General features: G+C 37.2%; 1 protein-coding gene across 1 annotated transcript in view; it reads left to right on the forward strand.

Moving 5' to 3' along the window:
- The window catches only part of ZNF280C (zinc finger protein 280C), a 67,785-nt gene that overhangs the window by 12,939 nt on the left and 36,355 nt on the right, over positions 1-18,491 (forward strand). Inside the window, exons 5-10 of the mRNA XM_046674073.1 lie at positions 1,953-2,018; positions 2,116-2,249; positions 10,085-10,199; positions 13,399-13,569; positions 13,715-13,824; positions 17,983-18,203. Of these exons, the coding sequence (XP_046530029.1) occupies positions 1,953-2,018; positions 2,116-2,249; positions 10,085-10,199; positions 13,399-13,569; positions 13,715-13,824; positions 17,983-18,203 (817 nt within the window). The remainder of the gene's footprint in view (positions 1-1,952; positions 2,019-2,115; positions 2,250-10,084; positions 10,200-13,398; positions 13,570-13,714; positions 13,825-17,982; positions 18,204-18,491) is intronic.

Raw genomic sequence — 18,491 nt, forward strand, 5'->3', positions numbered from 1 at the left:
GAATGCTTTGCTTAAAATATCAGAATACTAAATAAGTTTGTGTTAACCTCTGATGGGGATTCTCACATCCAGGCAACCACCTCATCACAGTGTCATCTTGATTCATGGCTACAAAATGTACAGGTGCTGCGTGACTGTACAATCTCTTGTCTGTGTCCTAACACAGGCTGTAGTTCTGGCCACACCCATCTTCCATCAGCTCCTGACTATATTCATGAAGGACAGAGAGCCTGGTCTTTAGCCACTGTACTTGGATGACGCAGGCAATCAGCACACTTAATCCTCGTGGCTTTCTAGCAGATGTGTCCAGTACCTTTGTGGATTGTTAGATTTCTGTTAGAGTAGTTAGACTTGATGGTGTTATAACGTTAAAGTGAAGATATTGATGATACCTGTTAAAATGTCCAATCAAAAATATGTAAAGTGCAAAGGAAGAACATACTGAGTTTCACTATGTTGAGAGAAAGAAGAAACAGGTTCTTTTCCATTATATTTGCCTTTTTTTAAGCCAGGAGAATTTACCAAAGAATGTAGCCAGCATACCAATGTTTTCTTACTTACCATGGCAGGGCATAATAGTGTGGTTATGAGATGCATTTTTAATTTTCTGAAAGCCTAGTTCTTGCTTCTCTTGGAGCTAATCTTGGAAGAGCACTTCTATTTAGTTTTATCAGAGGTAGAAGAATATAATTTAATTTAACTCTCAATATCATTTCCTGTGGCAAATTGAGAGGTGCTAAGTGGAATGCCACTTCAATTATAAAATGAACCAGACATTTGGCATGTTTGCTGCTGATAGTGGAACAGAATACTATATTCTCTTAATTATTGTTTCCTAGTCACTGTGATTATTTTTATACTGAAATATATTTCAAAATTATTATTCAAATCATCTTATTGAAAGCATGACAGTTCAAGTGGGATTTATATCAATTGTGGGTGACTGTTAACAGTACTCAACTAGAACAATGTATATTAGTTTTAAGTGATTCTGTCAAAACGAAAATTGACCCCAGTGAAATTTCTTTTCTAAATTAACTCAGAATTTAAATGGTTTTACTGATGTTTTATGTGTGAGCCATAAAATATTTTTAGCATATGGAACATGGGCTAAATATTTATATAGCACCACCACCAGGAGAGGGCGCAAAAACTTGTGTTTAATAAACTACAGTCATCAAAAAGTACCATAGGAATAGCTCTTTAATGGCTTGAGTAAATACTTATCTTGAATTTCTGAATGAAAAGAATATCAAGTGGTTTGAAGGAGCAGGTTTTTCTCCTGGAAGACTTCTGTAGTGCTAAGCCGTAGAGCACTGCATTTCCATTATCATAGAACAATCCTAATTTTGTGTGACCCTTTAAAGACTTATTTTATGAGATCTGGTTCTTTTGTACTAGGAGGGGGAAAAAGGAAATTTGTTGAGGTTTTATGGGATTTTTTTAATGCTTTATATCTTTTCCAGATTAGCAGTTTTAGGCAAATCACTACTCTTCCAAATTTTCATTTGATTCCTCAATAACCCAGAAATTATGGGTTCACATGGGCACAAGAATGAGCAGTCAAACTGGTCCGAAGGGTCATGTCAGGCTCAAATTGACGTTTCCTCTAGTAGTAGCTTTGAGATACTCTGGTACTGTGAGTTCAACTTAGTCTGCAGTCTCTGATAGTGTCCCTTTTAGAACTCAAGAGAATTGGTAGAGATAATGCAATCAGCTTGCCCATAAGGACACTTCCAGAATTTTAAGGGTATGAATGTGGCATGGAGATTGGAGAAGGGCTTGATTTCAAGTCACAGGAACCCAAGTCTATATACAATCCTGTCACCGTTAAGAGAAAGAAATATACTTCAATTATTGGTTGCATATGGATATATTTTTGGAAAGTTTCGTCTATCTTAATATGTATTTCATTCAAATAACAAATTTTAAAATAAATATAAATTTTATAGATATTTTGAACAGAGGTAACTCCAGCTCATCTTCAAAGGGAGTAAAGAATGAGACACTCAATCAAGGTACAGTATTGTACTATTTTAATTGCAAAGTGAAATATTTTGACAAAATTGGTTGTATAGAGAAATATTCAATATATTATATAATTTTGAAATACAGGTGTTACTGATGCATTCAAGCCTACAAGTCAACACTACAAAGACCCAACATCAAATCCAGTGTCTGCCTCGCCTAGATTTCGTCCTGAATCTAAACCTTCACAGACATCTGTTATTCGGACAGCGTCTAAACCTGTAAGTGTTCCTGAAACTACACAATTAGCTCAGGGACACATTGGCTATTATAGTACCCAGTTAGAATTGGAGACTAGCCTAGTCACCATTCCAGTAGAAGCATAATCACTATCAGAAAGTGTCACCATCTTTATGACAGCTCAACCAATATCCAAAGTAATAACTGGAAATTAATAAATCAGGTCATATGCTTAAATTCAATAGGTATAGTATTGAAAACTATGCTATCTAAAGGTGGGTAAAAAACTATAATCAGTAATGAATATTATGTAAGGCAAAATTCTTAAGATAGTAACCTGAACAAGGTATTCTTAGTTGGGAAGTTTGTTCCGAGGTCATTGTTGCTGTTATTCTGAAAACATAGCTTCATAGTTGAGTTTTTCAAACGTTTAACAGAAATAATAGATAATAGTGATATTTAACATTTGTTCGACTGATAATCTGGGTAAAGTCTTTGTTCTAAATGCTATATATAAATTAATCTCATTTAATTCCTGTGACTCCCCTATGAAGGAGGCACGGTTATCCCCATTTTATAGTTTAGGAAACTGAGGCTCAGAGAGGCTAAATAATTCACTCTAGACCACACAGCTGGTAAACGATGGATCTGGGATTTCAATCTAGGTTAGCCCACAGTTTTTAAAATATGCACATACACACATCCACCCACACATTTAAGTATATACTTTTTGAAATAGAAGCATAACCTTAGAGCAATAGTATAGTCCACAGACCATTGGAGTTCCTGAGACTCTTTCAGGGGTCAGTGAGGTGAAAACTATTGTCATGATAACACTAAGACATTTGCCCTTTTTACGCTGTCCATATTTGCACTGCTGATGCAAAAGCAGTGGAGGGGACATCTGCTGGTGCCTTAATCTGAACCAAGGAGGTGGCACTGAACTGTACAAGTAATTTTTGGATTGGTGACCACCAAGCACTCACAGTAGAAAAATTTCACTTTCACTTAAGAATATCCTTGAAGAAGTAATAACTGTCACTAATTTTATTAACCTCAACCCTTGAATGCATTTCTTTTTAAATATTCTGTGTGATGAAATGGGTGGTATGCATAAAGCATTTCTTTATCTCCAGTATGAAGGTTTACTTGAGGGGAAGCACTTGTGTGACTGAATTGCAAGCTGAACTAGCTGCTTTTTAAAAAAAATGGAATGCCATTTTTACTTGAAAGGATGACTGACAAAGCACCATGTATTGATCATTTATTGCTGTATAACAATAGGATTCTCTCTTTATCTTTAATTTGGGACATTTTACTTATAATGTGTCTTGTTGTAGGCCTGTTGGTGTTCATCTGTTTGGTGCTCTCTGTGCTTCCTGTACCTAGACGTCTGTTTCCTTCCTTAGGTTAGGAAAGGTTTCAGCTATTATTTCTTCAAATAAATTCTCTGCCCCTTTGTCTCTCTCTTCTCCTTCTGAGACCCCTATAATATGGATGTTAGTGCACTTCATATTGTCCCAGAATTCCCTTAGACTGTTCTCATTCTGTCTAATTCTTTTTTCTTTCATCTGTTCAGCTTGGGTGATTTCCTCTAGTCTTTCTTCCAGCTCGCTGATCTGTTCCTCTGTATCGTCTACTCTGCTATTGAGTCCCTCTAGTGAATTTTTCATTTCCGGTATTGTATTCTTCATTTCTGATTCGTTCTTTTTTATATTTTCCCGTTCTTTGCTGATGAGCCCACTGTGTTCATCCAGTCTTCTCCCAATATCAGTGAGCATCCTTGTGAGTTTTTGTTTGAACTCTTTGTCAGGTAGATTGCTTATTTCTGTTTCATTTAGTTCTTTTTCTGGTGTTTTGTCCTATTCCTTGCTTGGAATGTATTCCTTTGCCTCTTTCTCTGTGCTTATATCTATGTATTAGGTGAGTCAGCTATGTCTCTTGATCTTGGAGAAGTGGCCCTATGTAAGAGATACCTTTTGAGGCCCAACAGTGTGCTTCCCTCTTGTCACCAGTCCAAATGATCCAGGAGTGACCCCTGTGTAGGCTACTTGTGTCCTTTTGCTGTGGCAGGGTTGCTTTTACTGCAGGTACCCAGAGAGTCTAGTCTTTACTCCCCTGGCAGGCTGTTTGTAAATTGGGTTTGGGGAGCCCCAGCACCATTGGCTACAAGGTCTAATAACACATTCTTGTAGCAGTTTTCCTGATAATTGGGTGGGTACCCAGTGTAGCTGGTTGCTAGCCTCAGGGGCTTACAGTTGCTGTAGTCTTCAGGCCTGCAAGGCTGTTGTCAGCTCTCTTAGGATTGTAGCTGAGTGGGGCTGGCCCCAGGCCTGGGGGGACCCAATTGTTTCAGGCTTTGGAAGGTGGGGCCAATCCTCTTTGTGGCTGTTTGTGAAGCATAGATCTTCTGCCACTGATAAGCCCCACCCCCAAAGGTCCACATACATCATCAACACAGTCCTTGTCCATGCAGACTTCTCAACACCCTGGAGAGTACCCCGACACTGCACTGCAGAGGCCCCCACCTCTCCACCAGTGCCCCCAACAGTTCCCCTGGTCCTCACACAGGCCCTGCCCCACAGAGGCAGACACACTTGTCTGCCTGTAGAGGAACAAGGCACCCAGTCTAGGCAGGCTGACAAGTAGCCTGAGGGCTTGCTGTTGGGTGGGGCCAGTCTCTAGGGCAGGCTGCCTGCCCTGGCTGAAGTGTATTAAATCTGTGCTCTAGTGGGTGTGGCAGACCCCTGGGCTATCAGGCCAGGGGAAGCATTTCAATGGTGTCTGCCAGGTCTGTGTCAGCACACCTGTACTAGGTCACAACAATGGCTGCCACCAATGTCTCAGTCTCTGGGGAGGTCTCACCTCTCATCGAGATGCATCCAGAGCCTACCAGGTGAGTCTCTCTTCACCAAAGGACTGTGAAGCTTTCTTTTTGGAGATTTTAGGTTGCTCTCTGAGACAGTGAATTTGTGTGTGGGCCCTTTAAGACTCGGGTCTTATTGGCTTCATTGGATAGCTTTTCTGGGAGTATTCCCCGCTTCAGTTAATAGCCAGCGAAGCCAGGTAATAAGACACTCGTCTCAGTTATGCTGAATCTGAAGGGTGCTTATAGCAGTAATGGGCCCCCACTAAGGTCCCCACTCCTCCAAGAAGGGCTGCATACCTTAGGGTGGCTCCTGCCCTGCCAGCTGTGGAGCTCCGGGGCTCATGAAGGTGGCTTTTTTTCCTCTCCAGAAGGAATTTCTGCCTCTTCCGCCTCAGTCAGGACAGTCCCTTGTTGTGGGGGTTCTTTTTATCCAGTTTTCAGTTTTCTCTCCAGGGTAATTTTTCCAAGAATAGTTGTAACCTGGTTGTGTTTGTGGGAGGAGGGGAGTTCAGAGTCTACCTATGCTGCCATCTTGACGAGATCTCACTGTATAACAACAGTACCACAAACTTAGTTTAAAGCAATGTACACTTATTATCTCATGATTTCTATGAGTCAAGAGTCAAGGCATGGCTTAACTGGGTACTCTGCTTTGAGGTGTCACAAGGCTATAGTAAGGTGTCAGCCAGAACTGAAGTGTCATTTAATACTGCTTCCAAGCTCACGTGGTTGTTGGCAGCATCTAGTTCTTTGTGAGTTGTCAGACTTGGGGTGTCGGTTTCTTTCTGCTGTCAGTCAGAGACCACCCTCCTATCCTTGCTCTGTAGGCCTTCCTAATATGGCTGCTTCCTCAAAGCCAACAAGGGAAAGAGAGTCCTCAGCAAGATGGGCTATGTAACATAATCATGTACTTTTCATCACTTTTGCCATAGTCTGTTGGTCAAAAGCAATCATAGATTCTGTCCACACTCCAGGGGAGATTACACAAGGGTGTAAGTATCATGAGGGAATTGTGGGGGCCACATTTAGAGTGTGTCTGACACACGGTTTTACAGTCCTCAAAAATGTACAAAGTGTGCCTATCGTGGAAAAACTACTGATAGTATTCTTGCCAATGATAAAATTTGAACTTTCAAGCAAAGATTTGAAGTTTGGATAACTTACATCTGCATTCTGAAACAATTGCCCCTTGTACCCTGGACTAGTCTAAGAAACTGGAATGAAAATGAGAGACTTGAGTGTTGATTCTGTTTTTGTTCATAACTAGAGCATAGTCATAACCTCTCTGGGCTCCACTTTCTTCATTTCTAAAATGAGAATGTTTACCCAGACCACTGGTTCTCAAACTTGGATCCCATAAGCATCCACAGGCCGCTTTAATGTTTTTAAAAACTTAATAGGTGAGGGGCTGGCCCCGTGGCCAAGTGGTTAAGTTCATGTGCTCTGCTGTAGGAGGCCCAGTGTTTCGTTGGTTTGAATCCTGGGCGCAGACATGGCGCTGCTCATCAAACCACACTGAGGCAGCATCTCACATGCCACAACTAGAAGGACCCACAACGAAGAATATACAACTATGTACTGGGGGGGCTTTGGGGAGAAAAAGGAAAAAATAAAATCTTAAAAAAAAACTTAATAGGTCTATCTGAAGATGGCATGTGTCAATTGAAATAAAGAGTCTAGGTAAAGGTTAAATGAAGGAGTTTATTCCATAATCAAAGTGAGGAACTCGAGTCCTGGGAAATAGTCCAACAGAGTGTTCTGAGGAACTGCTCCAAGGTCCACAGATCTGAGTGTAAATTATATACTTTTAAACAAAGCAGTGTACGTGCAGGAAAGGGCTTATTCATCTAATAGCCACATACTTCAAAGATAACATAAACAAGAATTTTTTGGTTATATGTCATACAAGGCTTGGAATGTTGGTGTTATCTATGTGTGGAGGGAGGCAAGGCCGGGGTTGGTGAATTTTCCCTTAATCTCCAAGAAGCACAGCTGGGGAAATATGACAGCAGGTACCTTTTATCTTTTCCTGTTGTGGATCTGTCCAGCTGGCACCTTCAGTCATGAGATGTGGGGTTGCAAGGTCATTCTAACCCAAGCTTAGGATAGCCCAAGTGGCTGCTTCATAGCACAGTATGGATCTTTGTACTGATCTTAAGCCTATGTAGCTCACTTGTTAGATTCACCTATTAGACCAGGGAGAGGAGTCCCAAAAGTTTGTTCACACAGGCCACCAGAAATTTAAAAATTATTTGAGTTTTAGCTAGAATTGGATTAACTCAGTGGTTTTCTCATGCTATCATAAGCTGTTTGATATTTAAGAAAAACAAAAAAAGAAACGTTATTTAAATGCAAATAGATGAAAAATCGTCCCTAACTGGGTCCGAGGAGAACAAATAACAAAGAGTCAGGGGTGGACAGTGGTGATATCTTTCGTATTAGAAAAGTTAGAAACTAGAGCTCATTGAAACTCAGAATTTTTTGTTTCTGTGGGCATGCTTGTTTAATCAAAGCTCCTCAATCAAATTCCCAATCCTAGGGAGCTTTTTTTCTTTGTATTTGCTGAGGCAGAGTAGCCCTGAGCCAACATCTGTGCCAATCTTTCTCTATTTTGTGTGTGGGTTGCAGCTGCAGCATGGCTGATGAGTGGAGTAGGTCTGCACGTGGAATCCCAACCCACAAACCCGGGCTGCCAAAGCAGAGCACACTGAACTTAACCACTACGCCACAGGGCTGGCCCCTAGGGAGATTCTTGTTTTTATTTGTTTGTTTTCTGTGTGAGGAAGATTGGTCCTGAGCTAACATCTGTTGCCAATCTACCTCTTTTTGCTTGAAGAAGATTGTTGCTGAGCTAACATCTGTGCCAATCTTCCTCTACTTTGTATATAGGATGCCACCACAGCATGGCTTGATGGGCAGTATGTAGGTCCAATCCAGGATCCAAACTGGCAAACCCTGGACTGCCGAAGAGGAGTACGAAAACTTCACCAGACTGGCCCCCCCTAGGGAGCTTTTTAAAAGTAGAGATTTTTGTCAGTTGGTCTGGGGCGAGGCCTGGGCATGATAGATTTTTTAAAAAACTCTCCAGGTGATCTCATGTGCAGCCAGGGTCTAGAATGACAGATCTATATTCTCGAATGAATTGAGAATGCTGTGTAAGGGAATTTTCTCTGAAATTTTTGAACTTTTTCATTCTTTTTACTTCAACATCTCAGGCAGGCAGCCAGGGAAATAATTATTATTACCCCTTTTAAAGTCAGTGTGATACAACTTAAGGGCACAAGCTGTACAATCAGGCCAACCTGGGTTCTGATTCGAGCTTCATCATCGATAACAAGCTGGGTTGTACTGGGAAACTTACTTCACCATACTTAACCTTAGTTTACTTATTTAGGAAATGAGATAATATCAGGCCTTTAGTACTGTTGTGACAACTGCTTGATGGACTACATGTACTGTGAAAGAGGCAAGTACATTTTAAATAGACAACAATTGGTGGCTATTGTTTCAGTTGGAAAGATGAATAACTTGAATCTCAGAAGTGACTTGCCCAAGTTGCATAGTTAAATAAATGGACATCTGAAGCCAAGTCTATTGCCTGTTGTACTTTACCATTGTATTTGGTATCTTGCTGAACTATTTTATGAGATATAAAAAATTCCCAGTTGAAGAATTATTTTATCAAGTTATTTGTTGAATAATGTGTCTGCTCCCTGAAATGGTGGTACTTAATTAAGCAGAGTTATCACCTCAAAAAGGTTTACAGCATTAACTTCGTTTGGAGGAACTTCTGTTAAAGATCGATTTTGGAAATTGCTAGTGAATATCTTCCATTTTTAAGTGCAGATACAAGGCTCAAATGCAGAAATCTACTTCGTATGCCTCAAATTCTAGGAATGAGATGGTTTGGGTCACTTCAATATTTGTCTCCATAACTTCTCAACAAACCCATGTCAACAGAAAACTTAGTAGAGAAATAAAATTCTTAAAACCTGATTGTCTCTCAGCTTGTAAGCAAAAACACGCAAGTAAGATCCTTATACTCCTATTGTAAAGGTCATACGTATTGGGCGGATAGAAAAGAAACAGAGGAGAATACATACTATATTTTGGTTTTATTTTCTGCAGATGGTTAGTGTGGTATGTAGCGTGTATCAATCATGACTATATTTTATGCACAGATATCAGTTCCTCTTTTTTTGCTAAACTTTATATTGGGAACATTTTTCTTTATCTTGGATAGTTCTCAAAAAACGATGTTGCACGATAATCTATTTAATTTATTTAACCATTCCTCCATTGTTGGACATATAGGTTTTTAATTTTTGCTATTAGAAATAATTCTCCATTAAATGTTTTGATTTCCTTAGCATAAATTCTTAGAAGTGGAATATTTGGAATAATTGGATCAAAGGGTATGAACATTTTAAAGCCATTGATAGATACTGCCAAAATTTTCTTGCAGGAATGTTGTGCCAAAATATAGCCTCTACTTTGCCAATAATATTATCTTATTTTTTTTCTGAGGAAGACTAGCCCTGAGCTAACATCTGTTATCAATCTTCCTCTTTTTTTTGCTTGAGGAATATTAGTCCTTAGCTAACATCTGTGCCATCTTCCTCTGCTTTATATGTGGGTCTCCGCTTCAGCACGGCTGATGAGTGCTGTAGGTCCATGCCCGGATCCGAACCCACAAACCTGAACCACTGAAGTGGAGTGTGCCAGACAAACACTAGGCTATGGGGTCAGCCTCTAGCATTATTTTTTAACTTTATTTTTTTATTTCAAACTAATTTTAGATTTCCAGAAAAATTACAAAAATAATCCAGAGAGATCCCATATACCCATTACCCAGTAGATGCTAATTATGACAGAGAGTAATAATTACCTTGGTGTTTTATAACTTATTAGTAATTGATTCATTAAGGTTATCTTTATAGTATTGGCATACAGTTAAATTTACCTTTATAAAAGTTTATGAAACAAAATAATTATAACTTTTTACAGGATTTTACAAAGAAGTCATCACAAGTTGAATCGGATGATTCTCCAGATTTACTGTTTGACTTGACCCAGGATACAATACCACTGTCTCAAGAGGGATCAACAATTTATATAGAAGGTTTGGTTTAGCACTTTGTATAAATGTAGTAACAAGAGACTTGATGAATATACATATATGGAATGAATTTCTGTTTTGAAGTCCATACCTTCATGTTAAGTTTTCATATATTATAAGATAGAAACTAATAGTTCTTGAATGCTTTTCTTGGATGATTTTATGTAAAAGTGTATTTAATAATAGAATATTTTATTTCCTTCTATTAAATTGGCTAATATGTATTCTTTGAGTTCATTCTCACTTGGAACCAGACATAAGCTGAAAAATCTTAATCTAATTTCTGAGAGTCCGAGAAGTCCCCTGATGCCCTAATACTATGGTTTTAAAAAAGTATTAATTATTAGGAAGGCCATTAGTATGAGAAAAAGTGTATAGTTATCAATGATTTCTTAACAGGCTAGTGTCTTTCTATCCAAATAATGATGTAGATGTGATAGTTAAATATGATTATAGAGTAGTATTATAAAGTGGCAGTACTAAAGAAATAGTGATTTGCACATAGTAAGTACTCAGTAGATATCCATTGAAGGAGAAATGAAAATCTCCAAGTGGAGAAGAATTACAGTTCTTTGATTGTATACCATAACATTCATTCATTCATTAGCCTGAATTAAATTAGTATGCCATGAAGTAATTTTATCTAGTTGAAAAATTCCCTATAATCAAAGCAATTACTGTTTCTGTATTAGCAAATTTGATATATTTCACTAAATGGTGAGAGGTACAAAATTTTTTTTGCATGTTTAAATTGTTTACTAACAAATAAGTATGTGTTTACCAAACCAAAATAGAAAGACGTTTATAGTAATGTATGTGCCAAAAATATTTTTCCATTTTTGCTGATACTTGATTGGATATTCACCTACCTAGGTGTCACTTATCTAGTTAGTAAGATAACCAAGAACCAAAATAAACAAAGAGATACAAGAGTTGTCTGAGACCTGATTTTATAAGCACATGGTATTTATTCATAGAAAGAGTCTGAATTCTTGAAGCTTCTAAGGGGTAGAGAGAGTGGCTCCCAGTCTCTCTCTTTAAGTTGTTTATACTGCGGGGAGTGGAGCTTTGCCCTGATGGAAGAGATAAATAGGGTTATAGTTGACTAGGAAGATAGAGGGTTGAGCCTCTGTTCTGAAGACTTTTGTGGCCTTCACCAAATCACCTAACATCTTGACACCTCAATTTTCTCATATTATTAAAGTAGCTGCTTTTACTTTTCTCATTTAATGTCTTCATTCTCTAGACCTCCATCAGCCATTTGGAGAGATCATTTTAATTCTTGCTCTACTCATCTCAGGGCTTTTTTGAGGCTCAAATGGGATAAGTGAGAAGTGAAAAATGCATTAAAGCTTTAAAGGGCTTAACAATAAACATTCGTTAGAATGATAATTATGAATAGTATGTGCCATGTGTTCGGAAGCGTTGTTAATGGACACCTGTCTAGGATGATCATAAAAGCCTCTTGGAGAAGGTTGGATTTGAACTTGATTTTGAAGAAGGAGAATAGGATTTCTGTTGGCACCGTTGAGGATAGTGAATAGCACAAGCCAAAAGCAACAGAGATAAATAAGTTAAAGAGAATTTAGAACTAGTGAGCTCACAGCAATTTTAATTGAGTAATTAATGAGTTCAGAGATTTACTTGTGCTTTAAAAAAATTAGATATAAAACACTCTATTTTCACTATACAATCTGCTAGATCATCAGTCGCCTAGTCCAAAACACCAGCACTCATTGCTTGTTCAAGTAACCTAAGCATCTGAGAAGAATGTTAGCGCAATTGCACAGAAATCAGTTCCAAGTGCCTGCGGTATAGCTCTCTGTAATCATGTGCTTGAAGATGGAAAAAGTCATTTCCATGTTATCTCGAAGAATGAGACACAGATTTGACAGAGGAGCCCACTGACGTAAAACTCTTATTTCCTGGCATATGTCTGTTCTACCGCTTCTCCTATTGCTGTACAGTTGGGAGCATTAAAATATCATGTGCAGTGTTACAATCTTTATCACAAAGTACAATTGTGTGTTATTTTTAAAAGGGCTTTTGCTGGGTCTGGTTATAGCCCAAATAGCCCCAGTTCTCTTGCAAATGCCCTAGATTACATAATCCTTTAGCTTTTAAGGTGATGGTTTTCAAACTCAAAACTATTTTTATCAATGAAATTTCTATTCAAACAAAATTTTATGTAAAAGTCTGAAAAAAAAGGTAAAAGGAGAGTTTGTCTATCTGATATGCCCACTCTGTTTCCTAAGACAGAATCATTAGGCTCAGGGGAACATAATTTGAAAGCCATTGTACTAACTCCAAGCCGTTTCATATGAATGAGTGAGGTAGTATCATTCAAGAATAGTTATTTCTGGGGCTGCCCCATGGCCGAGTGGTTAAGTTCACGCGCTCCGCTGCAGGCGGCCCAGTGTTTCGTTGGTTCGAATCCTGGGCGTGGACATGGCACTGCTCATCAAACCACGCTGAGGCAGCATCTCACATGCCACAACTAGAAGGACCCACAACGAAGAATATACAACTATGTACCCGGGGGCTTTGGGGAGGAAAAGGAAAAACATAAAATCACACACACAAAAAAAAGAATAGTTATTTCTACTTTGTACATAGGGAATAGATACATAATTTAAACCACCTATCAGGTTAAGTGGAGAAAGAGCCAACTTGAGATTTCCAATAGACATCTGAAGTTTTTTTAAAGTATTTTAAAGGATTTGTCTATATTTTTAGAATAGAAATTGTTTTTGTTTATAAGCTCAAATGTATTTAAGCATCTAAAGATAAATTCATCTTTTGGAACTGAGCTTAAAGTGTTCTCTGTACTTCAATTTTTTTTCTCTTTTTCTTGTTTGGAATTTTTTTGGTCTGACTTCTTTCGTGATGCCTATTTATGTATTTCTTCAATTGAAAGCATCTGTAGGATTTTCTTGCATAAGAAGTTTATTTCATGAATTGTTCGAATATTCGTAGTCCATAATAGCTGTTGTGCAATTTCTTTCTACCTATTGATCATAAAAATTTGGATCATTATTTGTTGTCCTTTGTATAATATTGTAATTTCATTATATTATCGGTAATTTAGCTCCAAAGTATTTTTCCCTAATTTTAAATGTAAGGCCATTTTAGTAGTATTTGTAAGTAACGTTCTAAACTGAAGCATTTACAAATATCTTTCCCACCATTTCGATCGTTGCAGCTTTGGATGAAACTCTGCCTATATTAAAACGTCCTTCTACTGCTAAAGTAAACAGTGTTAATCCAAAAAAGCGCAAGACCAGTGAAGGTATTCCTGAAAAAAATCCTTGCACTTCATTGTCTTTAGCGAACTCTCCTTCAGTGACACCCTCCCACGTTATGATATCAAAAGGTAAATATGAAGCTGGCGTATTAAAAAATTGTATTATTTATACATAAATTTTAGAAATTGTGGTGAATTTTAAAACCATTATTACTGCTGGTTGAAGGTTTAAGAAAGAAGAATTTGAGTCATAAAAGTCCTTAATTTATTTTAGGTACAAATACCTCATCAACTCACCATAAAACTGGAACACCGTTTCTAAGATCTTGTCCGAAGTGCAATGTTCAGTTCAATCTTTTGGATCCTTTGAAATATCACATGAAGGTAAAACTTTTTCAAAATTAGATTTTTTTAAATATTCACAAATCTCTGTAACATTAAGGATTGCTGTCTAATAAATGCTAGTTTGTCCACATATTTAGATAAGGAATCTTCTCATTGGTGTTTTCATATAACTTAACGAAAATTGAAATTCATAATGATTATCTTTACACAAGATTTTAAAATCCTTCTCAATCAAAATTTAAAAATTAAGTTTATATATACTATAGTCCATGCATACTGTATTTTCATTTTTAATGAAAATAATGTTTTAATCAGAATATTTTGTTGACTCGGTCATGCCATTCTTCAAAATTCTTATAAAGAAAGCACTTTATTAGGTGCTTAGTCTTTAATGTAACTTAAAAATTGTTTTTTTACCTTATTTTTTGTCCATGGTGACATATTCATGTCACATTACTCAATGAAAATCTTAGTCTTGCATTTTAATTTTAAACACTCGGATGGAAAGTAATGGTGGAGCGTTTACTATGAAATGACAGCTTTAACTCAATCCAGAATATAGTTTGTGTAGTTATAGATTAATTCCAGCTTTATATTGGCGTAGGAAGCTCTTGAAATTAGGTTTTAGGTGATTTTCAAAGTACTAATGAAGTATGCGGTTTAGGTATCACTCCACTGAAAATATTTTAGTAGCTCTCACAGTGTTCTGTGTGTCCGTGGAAAGGTAGTCTGTATTGTTCTTGCATGCCCCGTATACACAGCAGGAAGGAGGAAAGGAGGCAAGAAAAAAGGCAATGTAGATATATGCAAGGTAGAAGGCCTGAGAAGAGTGCAAGGCAAAGAAGCCACTTAGGAAAAGTTATTGCTCGCTATTTCAAAGATTGGCAAATTTTTCATTGAAATTCAACCTTTTACAAAAAAATATAGAAAGGAAAGGAGCATTATGAAATTCCAAATACCATCTCTTTATTGTTTGGCAAAAGTATATTTGATCTATCACTGTTTCCACGTCCCTGGGTGTGACTCCTGTTAGCTGTTTTGGTTTCAGTTAAGAAGTAACTTCTACAAGCGCTTTCACTTTTCCTATTTATGTAATATTCTGTAGAGATACTTGATGTTTTTACATTTTACATTGTAGATAGGGAAAAGATAAGGCTGCGTTTTTTAGTTATCTTTAGTTTATTTAATGGGCGGGTAATATAGTCACGTGATTCAAAGAGTGTAAGAAGGCATGCAGTGAAAAATCTCACCCCGTCCCTCGATTAGCCTGGTTCCCAATACGATTCACAAAGGAATTTTTTTTTATTGCAACTTTTTTGGTGAGATTGGCCCTGAGCTACCATCTGTTGCCAATCTTCCTTTTTCTTTTTCTCCCCAAAGCCCCAGCACACAGTTGTATATCCTAGTTCTAAGTCATTCCAGTTCCTCTGTGTGGGACGCCGCCACAGCACAGCCTGAGGAGCAGTGTTTAGGCCCGTGCCCAGGATCCGAACCGGCAAACCCCAGGCTGCCAGATCAGAGCGTGCGAACTTAACCACTCAGCCCCAGGAAATAACTTCTTATTAAATTGTTTTGTATCCTCTGACTTACTTTCTGCCTATACAGACATACATGAATATTCTTATTTTCCATTTATTTTATACAGAAATCATAGCATATTATATATACTTCTGCACCTGGAGAAAATGGCTTTCTCTAAAATGTAGGTTTATTTGTTGTGGCATTCTTTTTGATTAAAACTATGAGAGACGTTTTGCTTCTTGGCCTTTTTGCTAAGTGTAAAACTTAAGAGAGACATTTACATTTTATCTTGTACATCTTTATTTATCAGTTAAATTTTTATAATATTACAATAAGGATGTCCATTTTGAAAAAAATGTGTTTTCGACTATTTGTGACTGATCTTTTGCTTTTATTATAGATAAGTAGATTATAATACCCCAGAGATAATGTTTTCTTCCAAAAGAAGAATATTTAGAGTGTAAGTCAAATATCCTACTGATCTAAGACACAGTACTAAACTTGAAAATATTATTTCATTTAATCCTTAGAAAATTCTTTAGGATAGATCTTTTTCTTTGTTTTAATAGCCAGTTGATTGGCATAGCTGAGATTCAAATCTCACTCTTTTTTTTTTTTTTTGAGAAAGATTAACCCTGAGCTAACTACTGTCAATCCATCTCTTTTTGCTGAGGAAGACTGGCCCTAAGCTAACATCTATGCCCATCTTCCTCTGTTTTATATGTGGGATGCCTACCACAGCATGGCTTGCCAAGCGGTGCCACGTCCGCACCCAGGATCCAAACCAGCGAACCCTGGGCTGCTGAGAAGCGGAATGTGCGAACTTAACCGCTGCGCCACCGGGCCGGCCCCTCAAATCTCAATGTCTTTGATGGCAAAGCCCAGATTTTCACGCTTTCCTCCCCATTTTGAAAATTGTAGGGGCTATTTTCTTGAATGTTACATGGAAACTTGAAAAGAAGGGGTGTTATTTGTTTTTAGGGTATGAAATTTGTTAGTTATCAGTCAGATCTAATGTACTAATATGTCATTTGGGTTCCTATATCTTTACTTATATTTGTCTGCTTTCTCTGTCATGGTTCGAGAAAAGTCTTAGAGTCTCACATTACCACTGCTTTCTTTGATATCTTCCAATTCTGTTTTATGGTTGTTACTATTTAGGATATAGATGGATCTCTCTCTTTGAACTTCATTCTGAATGTGCCCTTTAGCATTTGAATACAGTGTTTCCTTTTTGCCCTGGATTCAATTTTGTTTGATATCAGACTCACAATCCTTGATATCTTATTATTTCCATTGGCCTGTATATTCTTTATCTTTTTATTTTCAACCCTTCCAAATAACTTTGTTTTTGTTACGTCTCTTGCTAACACAAGAGTTGTGTTTTCTTTTGTGATCCTACGTGGAATTTCTTTTTTTAGTACTTAAGTTAAACTCTTTTGCATTCATTGATAGGATAGATTTAATTGGTCTTGATTCTGTCACAATTTTGTGTTATGCTTTCTTTATTTTTTAAGTCTTTCACCTTGTAGTTACATTGTGTGTATGTAGTTTGGGTTTTTAGGAAAGTTTATATTTTTGCTCTCTAGATATTCTTAAAGAATTCTTCTAGAGAAATTCTACAACTGAAAAGTGTGTACAATAAATGAATTCATTTTATCTCATTGAAAATAAAAAGCTCATGTATGAAATTAGGCTCAGTTTATATGAGGTCTTGACTTTATTCATGAGGTAAATTTCCCCTTCAGGTATTTCATCATTCTAGACAGAATGTATTGAGGTTTTCAGGTTGTAACTAATGCTTCTTTCTTTGTGTCCCATGCATTTTCTAGCACCTTGAGTCGGGAGAATGGCAGGTTACTTGTGCTCAAAGTCCAGTTCCAGCCAGGCTTTACTGAAATGCTACTGTCTTATTTGATAGTTAAGCAATACTAACTATCTTATTTGATAGTTAATGGCAAATAAAACTGTCTTTCCTTTTAAGCTGTATCGGCACACAGATAAGAAACGTATGATTTTTGGCAAAGGAACAAATTATTGTTAAATATTTACATCTGAAAAGTTGAATTGTGAGGAAAAAGGTTTAGATATACAGGCAGCTCTCCATATCGGCATGTTCTGCATCTGTGTATTCAGCCAGCCACAGATCCAAAGGCCTACAATGGTTGCATCTGTAACTGAATGTGTACGGACCTGTTTTTCTTATCATTAGTCCCTAAATAATACAGTATAACAACTATTTACATAGCATTTACATCGCACTAGGTATTATAAGTAATCTAGAGATGATTTAAAGTATGGGGAGGATGTGCGTAGGTTATATGCAAGTACTCTGCCATCTTATGTAAGGAGCTTGAGCATCCGCGGATGTGGTATTGTGGGGGGGCCTGGAAACAATTCCTCCTGGATACCAAGGGATGACTGTATAGCCATCCATGATCTTAAAGTTTTCCATTTGTTTTTGAAGTCATTTCCTTATGAAGATAATAGGTATTTGTTTGAATCCTTTAGACTACATGAAGGAAGAAGCCAACATTTTGGCGACCATCTTTCCAGATATATTGCCAAACATAGTTCTGTGTGAGCTGACCCTAGTTTATAAACACAGAAACATTTTTTGAAATGTAATTTTTTAAAAAGATATAAGTAAGGCTTATGTATTTTTTTCTCTTTCAGCGTTGTTGTCCAGACATGGTAAATAAATTTTTGGAAATGGTTAAAGTAGAACTTTCAAGTACTGAAAATAAAAATAAGACTGGTGCAGAGAAAGGAAAATTGATCATGTTAGTTAGTGACTTTTACTACGGAAGACATGAAGGAGCTGTTGACGATGAACAGAAGACTTACACAACCTTTAAATGCTTCAGTTGCTTGAAAGTTCTTAAAAATAATATTAGGTATGTAAATACTTATTTCTATTTCTGTTTGAATACTGGAATGCTGCAGATGTAAACCTTGTATGTTTCCTTTTCAGTGCTATCCTAGATAAGCAATTTTACCACTTTCTACTAAGAACAGAGACAGATTATCAAGCTGAAAAGCTTTTGTCCTTGCTTGTATCTTAGGAGTTTGACACTTGGATCCACGTAGTTGTGTTTCTTTCAAATAGCTTAAGAAATGACAAAGTTTGTTTTAACCTAGGGGAAAATTACTTCTTTTCTCTATATTTATCATAGAACTAGGAG

The sequence above is a fragment of the Equus quagga genome, chromosome 10, assembly GCF_021613505.1.
Source record: "Equus quagga isolate Etosha38 chromosome 10, UCLA_HA_Equagga_1.0, whole genome shotgun sequence".
Taxonomy (NCBI): domain Eukaryota; kingdom Metazoa; phylum Chordata; class Mammalia; order Perissodactyla; family Equidae; genus Equus; species Equus quagga.